At 44.8% G+C, this 13,362-nt stretch overlaps 1 protein-coding gene across 1 annotated transcript in view; it reads left to right on the top strand.

Moving 5' to 3' along the window:
• The window catches only part of LOC137639544 (ATP-dependent DNA helicase DDX31-like), a 327,968-nt gene that overhangs the window by 47,345 nt on the left and 267,261 nt on the right, over positions 1-13,362 (top strand). The window contains exon 3 of the mRNA XM_068371811.1: positions 13,016-13,174. Coding sequence (XP_068227912.1) covers positions 13,016-13,174 — 159 coding nt within the window. The remainder of the gene's footprint in view (positions 1-13,015; positions 13,175-13,362) is intronic.

Genomic DNA, 13,362 nt, shown 5'->3' with positions numbered 1-13,362 from the left:
CAGCGGACGTATTCTTGACACGCCACATAGCAATCTATACCCCGAATAGAGTTAACACTTCGTAGGGGTCAAATGGCAAGAAAACGAAAACTATAAGAAAAAGGGGGGGAGCCGTTCGTAAGGCATCTCTCCTCCCCGTTTCGCAAGCGTGCCCTGCGCCGCTCGCGGCGCCATCTGTATTCCTTTTTGCGTAGCTATACAACTCGGTGTTTTTCCCTGTTTCTACCAAAATCTTGGATTTACTCTTGAATTATGCTTTCTCCAACTTCTTCTGCTTCGGATAAGTTGAGTACTATTTCTTTTATGTATAAATGTAGGCTCTTGATTAAAATTTAAAGTAATTAAAAGAGTTATCTTTGATACAAGAGCTGTTGCCTGCTGGAGGCGTCCTGGACGCTGTCGCTCGCTAGAATAGGATTTATTTGTTAGCAAGAGCGACGTTCCCAGCCCCCTGCGCTTTAATAATTAGCTGCTTAGCTTATTTAGGAATTCTGTTATGATGCGATAGTATAGCGCCTGGCGAAGGATTTGCCTAGGCTGACCAACACTAGTCTTCGTAGCCTAGTTGTTGGCCCTTGTACTTCCTGCATGATAATTAGTCTTCCAAGTGTGATTTTATATTGCTTAAAGCGTTAGGCAACGTTATACATATAAGCCCTTTTTCGAGTATTTTCCAAGCTAGGATTGGAGTGAGTTTCGGTGATTTAGGTAATCGATTCTCTTAGTGCCTAGGCTAGGTTGTCTTAGGTTATTAAAATATTGTCTGTTTCCCCGTTTGCTCCCTTCTCTTCGGGGAAGGGGCAAACCCTTTCCCTCTGTTTAAGCCTTAGGCTTAACTCTAGTGGTTTGTTTGAATTAATTTTCAAATATAACTATGCTGGAGTAGTACTGTACCTTCCTGCTCCAACTGATTTGGTTCAGAGAGGGACAGTACAGCAGTGTATTAGTCTGAGTCCGTGTTGGTCTAGCGTGGGGCAGAGTCTCCCTTGCTACCTGACACGGGCATAGGAGGTTTATCCTCCTTGGATCACCTTGGAGGGTTTCTGTAGTTATGATCCCTTCGCTCGGTGACCCCTCAGACTTGTCCTCTTTGCTGTTCCGGGTTCGGGATATGTTCCCTTTCCGGATTAGCAATTCCTTCCTTGCCTTGGTTTTAGGGAGGCAGCCAGTAGTGCCGGCCTCCCTCCCTGGATTTTCCCTGGCTGAGATAAGCTTTCTTAGTTGGGAATGATCCTTAACCAAGGCAAGGTTGGACAGGACCCTCTGTCCTTCCCTTCTGTTTTTCCGTTTCCTTTGTGTCACCCGTCTCACATCCGTACCTAGCCTAGGTTAGGATAGGGAGCTGACGTGGTCCCCTGTCGGCCGGCAGAGTGTGCCGACCGGCAGAGGCCCTATCCCTTGAGTACTGCCCGGTCCTTCCTTGGTCCCTCAACCGCTGCCGTCTGTAGATTCAGTAAGCAGTGGTTAGGAAGCCTGACTTAGTGTCTCCCCTTCCTCTCGGCACTCTTTCGGGTGTCGGGCGCGGAGGTACATAGCCTCTTAGCCCGGCACTCATTCTGTTGTCTTCTTATGTGTTGTCCTTGCCGTCTGCCGGCCTAGGGGCCGGCCGTCGGTAGGGGGTGTTCTCTAGTTCTCTTGCTGTCGGTCGGCGGTGGTTATATGCCTTTGCCGGCCGGTCTCTTTGCTCACCTGCCGGCCGCTAAGAGTGGCGGCCGGCAGCCGGGCGCTACCTGGTGTGGATGCCAGCCGGCAGGGTTTGCTCAACGCTGCCGGCCGGCCTGCTACATCGCTCGGTTAGCCGGCCACTAAGAGTGATGGCCGGCCACTAAGAGTGATGGCCGGCAGCTGGGTGCCACCCGGGTGGCTACGGACCGGCAACCACTGCCGGCCGGTTCAGGCATAGGAACTGGAGTTCTCCCCCGTATGGGTGATCTTAAGTTGTATACTTGAGACCTACCTTTGGAAAAAAGGGGGGGGGTACTGACCGGCAAGAGCCGGCCGGCACACCACCCTCATGTACTGTATCAGTTCTTCCCTGTATGGTATATTCTACCAGGGGAGACCATGATGTAGTAGGTTACAACACTGTTTTTCTAACTTACTTGTGCTGCCTTGTGCAGTCACTTGGTGTTGCCTTACAGGGATGAAAAGAGAATTCTTTTCATCTCTAGCCAGAATGGTAAAATCTTACCTTAGGTGTGAGCTACACCTAATTTCCCTCGGGAAATATGATCTCTGGTTATTCTAGCAAAGACTAACCATGTGATTTTAATGGCTGGTGGGCTTCCACAGGTGATTGTGTGGGATTCACAAGTAGGTGTCTTTCCCTTATTCTTTGTGAATGCTCATATATACATGTGAATTGAAATTCACTTGATATTCATGGAAATTTTCTTCTTTTACAGGAGAAGCATCCGAAATGTGATAGCGTTTTCTGCAATGTCCGCAGCAAGAACTTTTGCGGACATGTCTCGTGTAGGAGGCACGCGGCTTGCGCAGCCTCCAAGGATGATCACCGCTACTGGGATCCGCAGGTATGTTCAGTGTGTACTAACCTGCTATCTGAGGCTTTTGAATCCCCTAGGTCGGCGGAGTCAAGGGATGCAGCGAGGGAGAAGCTCCGTTTATGGGTAAGGGGTTTCCAGAAGAACACCACTGGACCTTATCTTCCTAATGAGAAGATGAGGGCATACCTTTTTCCCAAGGCTTCTACTGACGCTGTTGTTCCCCAGCCTCGGCCGGAGATCCCTCTCGTCCAGATCCCAGTGGAGGAGGATGTTGCGGATGCCATGCAGGACATCCAGCTGGATGACAAGATGTCTGACTTGTCCGACCGTGCGGAACAGGACCTCCTCGCAGAGGGTGAGGAGGAGGATCAAGATCCGATTGCCGTGGAGGAAGAGGTTTCCGTACCTTCAGACGTTCCGGTTCAGGCCCCTGAACCTATTCCCTCTACTTCGTCCGCTCTTCCAGCAGAGCTGGGACAGGCTCTCTCTTCCATCGTTGGTATGATACAACAGATGCAGAGGGAGAATAATCAGAAGGCCGCTGCAATGGAGCTCCAGATGCAGAAGATTACAGCGTCACGTGGGCCTCCAAAGAAGCTCAACGTGAAGGACCTTCCTCTGTGCTCGGATGCCAACCCGTGGAGATATGCCGAGCACATGCCGATGACGGTCGGGAAGATCGTCATGTCGGAGAAGCTGGGTTCAGTTCCCCTTGAGGAGGTGGAATTCTGGCCCAGCAGAGGGGCCTACCCGGACTGTTATGTCCGTCTGAAGAAGGAGCCGGCCTCGAAGGAGGAGACGGAACCAAAGGAGGTGATCATCTTGGATCACGCCAAGGCTCAAGCTGCACTAACATCTGCGTTGAAGGAGAGGGGCTTCTCAAACTCTAAAGTTGCTGCTTTGAGTAAGAAGCACCCTTCCTTCGTATCTTCTCCGTCTAGGGCCTTCCCCTTTCTGCAGAAAGGGTTCGCGGCCGTTTTGAAGGCGGTAGAAGCTGGCAAACCATGTCCATCCCTGGAGGAATGCAAGCCCTTGTCTTTGGCCTTGCCGTTGGACAACAAGGACTGGAAGGAGGTACATCTCACCTTCTCGGTTGGGAAGTTGGACGCCGATATTGCAGGTCAACAGTTCGGCGAAAACCTTCCCAAGTTGTCTGAATTCCTCCTACGGAGGGAACTTGAGACAAAGGAGCGTCTGGCAGCCTCGATGTCTCTCCAGACAAACATGGAGACAATGGCTAGCGACCCTAAGATGCCTGAAATGTTCATGGTAATGGCCAAGATCCATCTGGCCACGGTGACAAAGGACCTCTATAGCTTTGTCAAAGCGAGGAGGGCCTGCAGGGAGTTTGCGTTCGCCTCGGCCACAGTGAGGCATGAACCCAAGAAACTCATCTCATCCAGCATCTGGGGTAAAGATCTCTTTCCCAATGAGGTGGTTAAGGAGGTGGTGGACAAGGCAGCCACTGAGAATCGAAATTTTCTGCTTAAGTGGGGCCTGTCCCTTAAGAGGAAGTCTTCCCCTGATGAAGGCCCTCAGCCGAAAAGAAAGGCGAAGAAATCAAGGTTTTCTTCCCGCCCAGCCAAGCCTTTCAGACCGCAACGTCAGCAGCAGCAGCAGCCAGCTTTGCCTCCAGTGCCACAATTGGTAGCCCAGACCCCGACCACCTTCCAATGGGTACCCCAAGCCGTGTCATCAGCATCCCCGGCATTCAATCCAGTGTTCGAAGGGCAATCGACCACGTTTCGAGCAAAGCCCAGAGGTGCAGCCAGAGGTTCGGCGAGACGCCCCTCTAGGGGAAGAGGATTCAGAGGTGGTCGCGGCCAGGGAGGCAAGACTGCAGGTCAGCAGTCAAAGTGAAGTGTCGCCGGTAGGAGGGAGACTACAGTATTTTCGGGATCGTTGGACCTTCGATCCCTGGGCCCACAGCCTGCTCAAAAATGGACTGGGTTGGAGTTGGTACAGTACTCCGCCCCTGTGCCCTCAATTTTTCCAACACTCCACCCCCGTTTTGGAGGAGTACATTCAAGAACTGTTGGAGAAAAAGGTGATCCGGAGGGTAAAGTCCATCAGGTTCCAAGGGAGGCTGTTTTGTGTTCCCAAGAAAGACTCGGGGAAACTCAGAGTCATTCTGGACTTGTCACCACTCAACAAGTTCATAGTGAACTACAAGTTCAAGATGTTAACATTACAACACATAAGGGCCTTACTGCCCAAGAGGGGATATACCGTCTCCATCGACTTGTCAGACGCCTATTGGCACGTTCCAATAAGTCGCCGTCTCTCCCCCTACCTAGGATTCAAGCTACAACAAAAACTTTACGCTTTCAGAGCGATGCCTTTCGGGCTAAACATAGCCCCAAGGATCTTTACGAAGCTTGCGAGCGCAGCGCTCAAACAGTTACGCCTAAAAGGGTTCCAGGTAGTAGCCTACCTGGACGATTGGTTGGTGTGGGCAGCATCCAGAGCGGAATGCTTACAAGCTTCCCTACAGGTGATTCAGTTCCTGGAATATCTAGGTTTCATGATCAACAGAAAGAAGTCTCGTCTTTCTCCAGCTCAGAGGTTCCAGTGGTTGGGAATTCACTGGGACCTAGTGTCACACCGTTTTTCCATTCCAATGTCGAAAAGGAAGGAAATAGCGGGGTCTGTCAAGAGAATTCTGGTTTCCGAGAGGATATCAAGACGCGAACAAGAGAGGGTTCTGGGCTCTCTTCAGTTCGCGTCAGTAACAGACCCAGTGCTAAGAGCACAGCTAAAGGATGCAGCGGGAGTTTGGAGAACCTTTGCATCAAAAGCGCGAAGGGACTTGAAGAGACCGGTCCCACTTCGGCTACGTTCTCTTCTCAGACCGTGGTCTCAAGCCAGTCGTCTAAAGAGGTCAGTACCTCTTCAGCCACCCCCCCCGTCAGTGACAATTCACACAGACGCCTCAAAGGTAGGGTGGGGAGGTCACTCCCATCGGAAAAAAGTACAAGGGACCTGGTCCAAGCTATTTGGGACTTTTCACATAAACTTTCTAGAAGCTATGGCAGTGCTTCTTACCCTGAAGAAAGTATCCCCACGTCACTCGATCCATGTAAGGTTGGTACTGGACAGCGAGGTGGTAGTGAAATGTCTGAATCGGCGGGGATCGAGATTTCCACCTCTCAACCAGGTAATGTTAGCCATATTCCGACTGGCGGAGAAGAAGAAGTGGCACCTGTCAGCAGTTCACCTTCAAGGAGTCCGGAATGTGACCGCGGACGCTCTATCCAGGGTTACACCGATAGAGTCGGAATGGTCCCTAGACGCAGGATCATTCTCCTTCATCTCGAGTCAAGTCCCAGAACTGCAGATAGACCTCTTCGCGACGAAGGACAACAAGAAGTTGCCGAGATATGTGTCCCCGTACGAGGACCCCTTGGCGGAAGCAGTAGATGCGATGTCCCTCGATTGGAACAGATGGTCCAGGATCTACCTGTTTCCCCCTCACAATCTGATGTTGAGGGTCCTCAACAAACTGAGATCCTTCAAGGGAGTAGCAGCGATAGTGGCCCACAAGTGGCCGAACAGTGTATGGTTCCCTCTAGCTCTGGAACTACGACTAGAGTTTCTACCACTCCCGGACCCAGTTCTGTCCCAGCAAGTCCAGAAGTCGACTGTCTACGCTTCATTACAGAAAACCCGGACCCTGCAGCTCATGATTTTCTCTCCCTAGCGGTGAAGAAACGGTTCGGAATTTCGAAAGATAGCATCGACTTCCTGGAAGAATATAAGTGCAAGTCTACTAGAAGGCAGTACGAATCAGCATGGAAGAAATGGGTAGCCTTTGTCAAAGACAAGAATCCGCATGAGATCTCTACGGATTTCTGCCTATCCTTCTTCATCCACCTCCACGGACAGGGGCTGGTGGCTAACACGATTTCTACATGTAAGTCGGCTCTGACAAGACCCATTCTGTATGCCTTCCAGGTAGACCTCGCTAACGAGATTTTTAACAAGATCCCGAAGGCCTGTGCTAGGCTTAGACCTTCAGCTCCTCCAAAGCGTATTTCATGGTCTTTAGACAAAGTCCTTCATTTTGCCTCATTACTGGATAATGAGGAGTGTGCACTGAAGGATCTGACTCAAAAAGTGATCTTCCTTTTTGCCCTAGCTTCTGGGGCCAGAGTTAGTGAGATTGTAGCCCTCTCGAGAGAGGAGGGCCGGGTTCAGTTCCTGGATGGGGGAGAACTGAACCTGTTTCCGGACCCTACGTTTCTCGCTAAGAACGAGTTGCCCACCAACAGGTGGGGTCCCTGGAGAATCTGCCCTCTGAAAGAAGATGCATCTCTATGTCCCGTAGAATGCCTAAAGGTCTATCTTCGTAGAACTTCAGACTTCCATGGGGGTCAACTATTCAGAGGAGAAACATCGGGCTCGAATTTATCTTTAAATCAACTCAGGGCGAAAATTACATACTTTATTCGCAGAGCGGATCTTGACAGTTCACCCGCAGGTCATGATCCGAGGAAAGTTGCTTCATCCTTAAACTTCTTTAACTTTATGGATTTTGAACACCTTCATTCATACACTGGCTGGAAGTCTTCCAGGGTATTCTTTCGCCACTATGCTAAGCAAGTGGAGCAGCTAAAGAGGTCTGTGGTAGCAGTTGGTTGCGTCGTTAACCCTGTTGTTTAACTCTGCGAGGAACAGTGGATTTAATTGGGACTTTGATTCTCGGGTGAGTGTATAGTTATATGCGTTGCTATAACTAGAAGTGAAGGCTCTGGGAGCCCACAATGACTGTTCCGGCGTTATGGTGATTGTAGCACAAGTACAGACAGGTGTGCCGAGCGTTTCTGACGCTAATGTCAGTGGGTAGTAACATGGACGTTTAACTTTGATACCTTGGTATGTGAAAAGTAACCTGATTGTTTTTCTTTCAGATAACCATATATCCATGTACTACAGTACTTGTGTAAATTGTTGGTCATCCACCTATCATATGTATATAATTGTGGTAACCATGTCTATTTATTGTTAATCAATAAACTTGTTCTCGGGAACCTTGCGTCTCCTTCACCTATATTGATTTCGTTTCAATTATTGAGCATTCAGCCTATGTATATTAATCGGGGATATCTATAATAGCCTGTTCCTTAATGCAAGCCTTGTTGCACTGGTTTATACTTTCCTTAGCATAAAGGGCTCCATCCTTCTCAGAGGACGGTAGCGGCAGCAAGTTTAATCCTACGCAGATATAACCTTTTGTCCAATTCTACTTCGACCAGGGGGCTGGTCGGTTTTTCCCTTGGATGCTGTAGTTCCGTAAGGACTATGCTTTACTTCATATAGAGTGAGACCACTATATTGTATCGGCTTGCGAGTGAGTCATACATAGGTATATGTACTCTTCGTTCGTTTCTAGAGTCTAGTAGGACTCCTCCCTGTAGGGGGCAGGAAGCGCTTTCATGGTTTATGATTAGTGAAAAGATGTATAACGGTAACATCTTAGGTCTTTCAGTCGAGTTGACTAAGAAACATTCCTGAGGAGTACGGCACGTATTGAGAATCCACAGATACAGTAATGCTCTGGTATACTTCCTTCAGGACGACATGGCTTGAGCCCAAAAAACGGATTTTGAGCGAAGCGAAAAATCTATTTTTGGGTAAGATGGCCATGTCGTCCTGATGGACCCGCCCGCTACAAGGAATACAGATGGCGCCGCGAGCGGCGCAGGGCACGCTTGCGAAACGGGGAGGAGAGATGCCTTACGAACGGCTCCCCCCCTTTTTCTTATAGTTTTCGTTTTCTTGCCATTTGACCCCTACGAAGTGTTAACTCTATTCGGGGTATAGATTGCTATGTGGCGTGTCAAGAATACGTCCGCTGATATTTACGATATCCCTAAGGTCTTTTTTAGGGATACTCGCTCCAGGAGTTAGAATTCTGGGTACCTTAAGGTAAATTCTCTGGGAATATCGCCATAGTTGTAATATACCCTAGGAAGCTGCCTTTAAGGAACTTCCATCAGGACGACATGGCCATCTTACCCAAAAATAGATTTTTCGCTTCGCTCAAAATCCGTTTAGTCTATTTTTTAACTCACAGGGGTGCTCTTTTAGCTCGGAAAGGTTCCTGATACCTGATTGGTCGGAAGTATTTTTGTCCGAACACCTTCATTGTTCTCGAATAATTACCAAGTAATATGAATCGAAACTTATTTATTAACCTATATTTCTCCATCAGATATATGTTTCGTCAATAAACAATAGGAAAGCATAAATATATTATAAAGAATCGTCTTGGTAAGTCTAAATTTAATAACACAATCCGCCGGAGTCAACGACAGCAGCTTGTTTTCGGATGCACACTTTGTAATTTTGTAATTTTTCACATATTTTACCGCAAATTGGGATAAATTATACTCAGCATAAGTTAAACATGTTATTATAAACTTTCTATGAATACCAGAATTTACCAAAATCATGGAATTAATAAAACCCGAAATTTGTGAAAACTTATAGGGAGGTAAAAGAACAGCTTGTAGCGGCCTGGCGGGAAAACGATCCCTTCTGACTTGTAGACGCAGTTTTTTTTTTTTTTTCGTTATATAGTTTGGCCTATTCCTTTCAGTTTAAATAGTCTTGCATTGTCTCTCTTCGTATTATTTTGCTTAGTATTTTCCCAAATTCCTGTTCCTCACATAATATCTATCTATTTTCCCCGATATCCCTTCTTTCATATAGGCCTATGTGATATCCGCACTACGATTCCTTATGTTTTGTATCTTACGTCAGTAAGCATGTAAATAATAATAACAACATAAATTTTATGCTGTGTGGAAAGTATAACATATTCTGTAAACCTGAAATTAAGCATAGTATTTTTTCTTTATTCCCGCCCCTACACTATTTTAATGAGACTAGCACGCGCTTCCCTTCAAGCCATCACTTTCGACAGAGGATAAGAAATTAGGAATCGTAGTGCGGATATCCCATTTATGAAAGAAGTGATATCGGGAAAATAGATAGATATTAGGTGAGGAACAAGAATGTGGGAAAATACTAAGCAAAATAATATGAAGAGAGACAATGCAAGACTATTTAAACTGAAAGGAATAGGCCGAACTATATTACGAAAGAAAAAAAAAAAAAACTGCGTCTACAAGTCAGAAGGGATCGTTTTCCCGCCAGGCCGCTACAGGCTGTTCTTTTACCTCCCCATAAGTTTTCACAAATATCGGGTTTTATTAATTCCATGAATTTGGTAAATTCTGGTATTCATAGAAAGTTTATAATAACATGTTTAACTTATGCTGAGTATAATTTATCCCAATTTGCGTTAAAATATGTGAAAAATTACAAAATTACAAAGTGTGCATCCGAAAACAAGCTGCTGTCGTTGACTTCGGCGGATTGTGTTATTAAATTTAGACTTACCAAGACGATTCTTTATAATATATTTATTCTTTAACATTGTTTATTGACAAAAGATATATCTGATGGAGAAATATAGGTTAATAAATAAGTTTCGATTCACATTACTTGGTAATTATTCGAGAACAATGAAGGTGTTCGGACAAAAATACTTCCGACCAATCAGGTATCAGGAACCTTTCCGAGCTAAAAGGGCACCCCTGTGAGTGGGTGCAAATATGCACCGCTATAAAAAATAGACTATAGTTCCAACACTGAGGCAATTTGGATACACACGAAGAATGGAACGTTTGAACTTATTTGATCTACAAACTCAACGACTAAGACGAGTGTTAATAGAGGCATTCAAAATTCTTAAAGGAATAACAAATGTAGATTTCAACAATATATTCACACTTAGCAGAAATTGGTCTAGAGGTAAAGGATACAAACTGGAATTGAAAAGATTCAACTCTCTCTCTCTCTCTCTCTCTCTCTCTCTCTCTCTCTCTCTCTCTCTCTCTCTCTCTCTCTCTCTCTCTCTCTCTCTCTCTCTCTCTCTCTCTCTTCTTTTGCCCTTCGAAAGATCTGGCAAACAAAACAATGTTAAAAAACATGATAAATCAATTCTCCACACTTTTATATTCTTCCTCATCTGTATTTAAGCCTTCAAATGTAATGCCAGCGGTCCTGAAGATAAGAAAGATGTGGTCACAAAACACACAATGACAAACTGGGCAGAGTGTCACAGATATTGACTGATTCCTCTACATGGATTTACAAGAGGAGTGGCGTAGTACGAAAACCAAACCCTCCCTATAAGGGTGGTTCAGTACAAGGTACTACAATAATATCAATGTTAGGTCTCATGTTAGTCCAAGCATAATCACTGCTGGTTTTGGGACACTTCTCCATCAAAAAGTGTTTGAAGAATGTAGAGTAAACTACTGGTATGTTCCAAGAACATATCCACTCAGGAAAATAATTCTAGTACGTTCTCACCTCTCAGTTTTGTATTGGTATTGCTTTCTTTCCTGAGAATGTTGTTATATATGTTGGAGTCGACATCCCCTGGGTACTTCACTAACGACAACGCTTCAGTGAACGTCAAAAGATTGACCATTACGAACCGGGAATGTATCCACTTGGGAGGGCGATCCTGTTATGTTCACATCTGATATGCAAGGTAAGAGGTTTTGTATCAGGAAGTTTCCTTACCAGAGAATACATTTCAGTATGCATTACAGGTGTTCACTTGCCTGCTATCACTGCTTGGTTTTGTATGAGACCAAGTATGCGCACCCTCATGCAAGATGTTAGTCACTGCTCTCATCTCCTTCCCTATTCTGAGAGTTCCAGAGACATCTACCCAGCACAAGGAAAGTGGTGGAGCTTACGATGAATGGAACCATATCGTTGGAATTTCTCTCTTTGGGGTTGATCATTACTTTTGAGACACCAGGAAAGTAGTACACCTGTCACCTATTATCTGTACCTTCCCAACACTTCCATCCTAGAGGTCTTCCAAAATGCCGGAATCTTTCAATGCTTGCGATCATCTGACTCCCTGAGATTGTTCCATGGCGTAGTTCACTCTATATTCGAAGATACTGGTCCAGGACATGAGATTTTTCCAGACCAAATTCTTCCAACTCGTTTGTGTGATATCGATCGTAACAGGTGAGTTCTCAGGTTAAATATCTGCATTCGTACAAATACCGATACACCACATCGTGCTCGCATGTTTTTTGACAAGTATCCTCGCCAACCATAAACACACTCTCTTGATTGCTTTCCAGAGGCTATGCACTAGTGCCTTTTAAGCACTGAGAGCATGAGAACCAGAAGCAGGTTAGTCATCGAAGGAGACCAGCCAACAATTGTTCATACCTTCTTTGTCTACACCGGATGGCGAATATCTTAGGGGGAAAAAGGATTCTTTAAAGAATGTCTAGAGAATCATAAACCCTATGGTACCCGACTTTAGTCTGTTAACTTCAAAAGCTTAGGTCTTCAAGACTTGGTCTATCCTTCAGTAGGTCTCTGTACTCATTTGTGATTTGTCGACGAGACTTCTTTCGTTGACAGAGAGGTTACTTCATTAGGGGTGGTTCCTCAGTGATTGCTCCAGATGTTCCTGAAATGTTACCAGTCAGCATCCAGTGTTCCCCTTACCTTCTGGTTTTGTTGGAGGAGGAATACAGAATGATTTATTTCAATATCTCGCTAACATAAGGAAGAAGAAAATTTGCTCTAATAAGAGTTCAGAAGTGATGATAGCGGCGATATTAGTGGAGTTAGTGAAGAAGAGAGAGAGTGTGTTGTGGATGAAAGAACGACTGTCTCGCCTGACACAGTGCCCCAAGAAGCAAGATGTTGAGCAAAGGGATCTTCATTTAGGATTAAATTATGAAAAATAACATTGTTTTGGTTTATTAATATCCAAAATGGAGCATCAATTTTTAATAATCAGGATTTATTAATATTATCTTTGTAAAAATGCAAAAAAAACTTTGAACGCCCATATCTCAAAACTATACTCTTTGACCTTCAAAGTCTATCTTCTCCCATAGTTTTAAAGATATAGCATTGAAATTTGCTATACAACTTAGAAAGATATAAAACAATCAAATAGGCCCTTTTTTTCCAAATTTTGTTTTATATTTTTTTCTTAGTTTCTTCCCTGATGAATTGGGTTTATTTTTATACCATAATGAAAAAATTCATGTCTAGCAAAATTATGACTTAAAAAAAACCCTCTAATGTGATTGGAGGTCTACATCAGGTCTATATAGGGTAGTAATCCCAGGTCTTAATATTAAGTATTAAGGAAGAGATATAATTTAAAAAACACTAATTTTCATTATAAATTATCCTGGTGTCGCAAAACCGAATGTCGGAGGCAAATATCCTATGCAGTTTAGAGATGTCCTAAGTTACCTTATTAAGTGGCATGGATGTCAAAGTCCTGTCTTTGAAAAACGGCATTAGCCGTCCAGCCCCCTTAATTTGGTTTTGTTTGTCTGATAACCCTACTTAAGTCATATGACTAGTTATAGGTCCCTGTGTGAAGAATTAGTATTGTAAGAATTATTTGAATTTAAATAAAAGAAGGTTATTTTCAGATCTCAAATTTAAAGAAGTATGGCTTTACTTCAATGACTGTTGTTCAGCAGAGGAGCATACCACATGTATTAGCAGGGAAAGACACACTAATCAAGTCACAGACTGGATCTGGGAAAACTTTAACTTATGCAATTCCGATTGTGCATAAACTAATGACGGTAAGTGATGCTTTATTATTGATTATGGTATACTATCAATAATTTACTATATATCTACCATAGATTGAAATGGTCTTGAGAATATGGGTCAGAATTTTTTATTAGTTGTACATGAAACCTTTCTTACACATGTTTTATAACGGATTTTAAGCAAAGCGAAAAATCTAATTGTTCCGTAACCGAAATAC

The sequence above is a fragment of the Palaemon carinicauda genome, chromosome 4, assembly GCF_036898095.1.
Source record: "Palaemon carinicauda isolate YSFRI2023 chromosome 4, ASM3689809v2, whole genome shotgun sequence".
NCBI classification, from domain to species: Eukaryota; Metazoa; Arthropoda; class Malacostraca; order Decapoda; family Palaemonidae; genus Palaemon; species Palaemon carinicauda.
The sequence above is the reverse complement of the archived record's forward strand: the minus strand, read 5'-3'. Positions and strand labels throughout refer to the sequence as shown.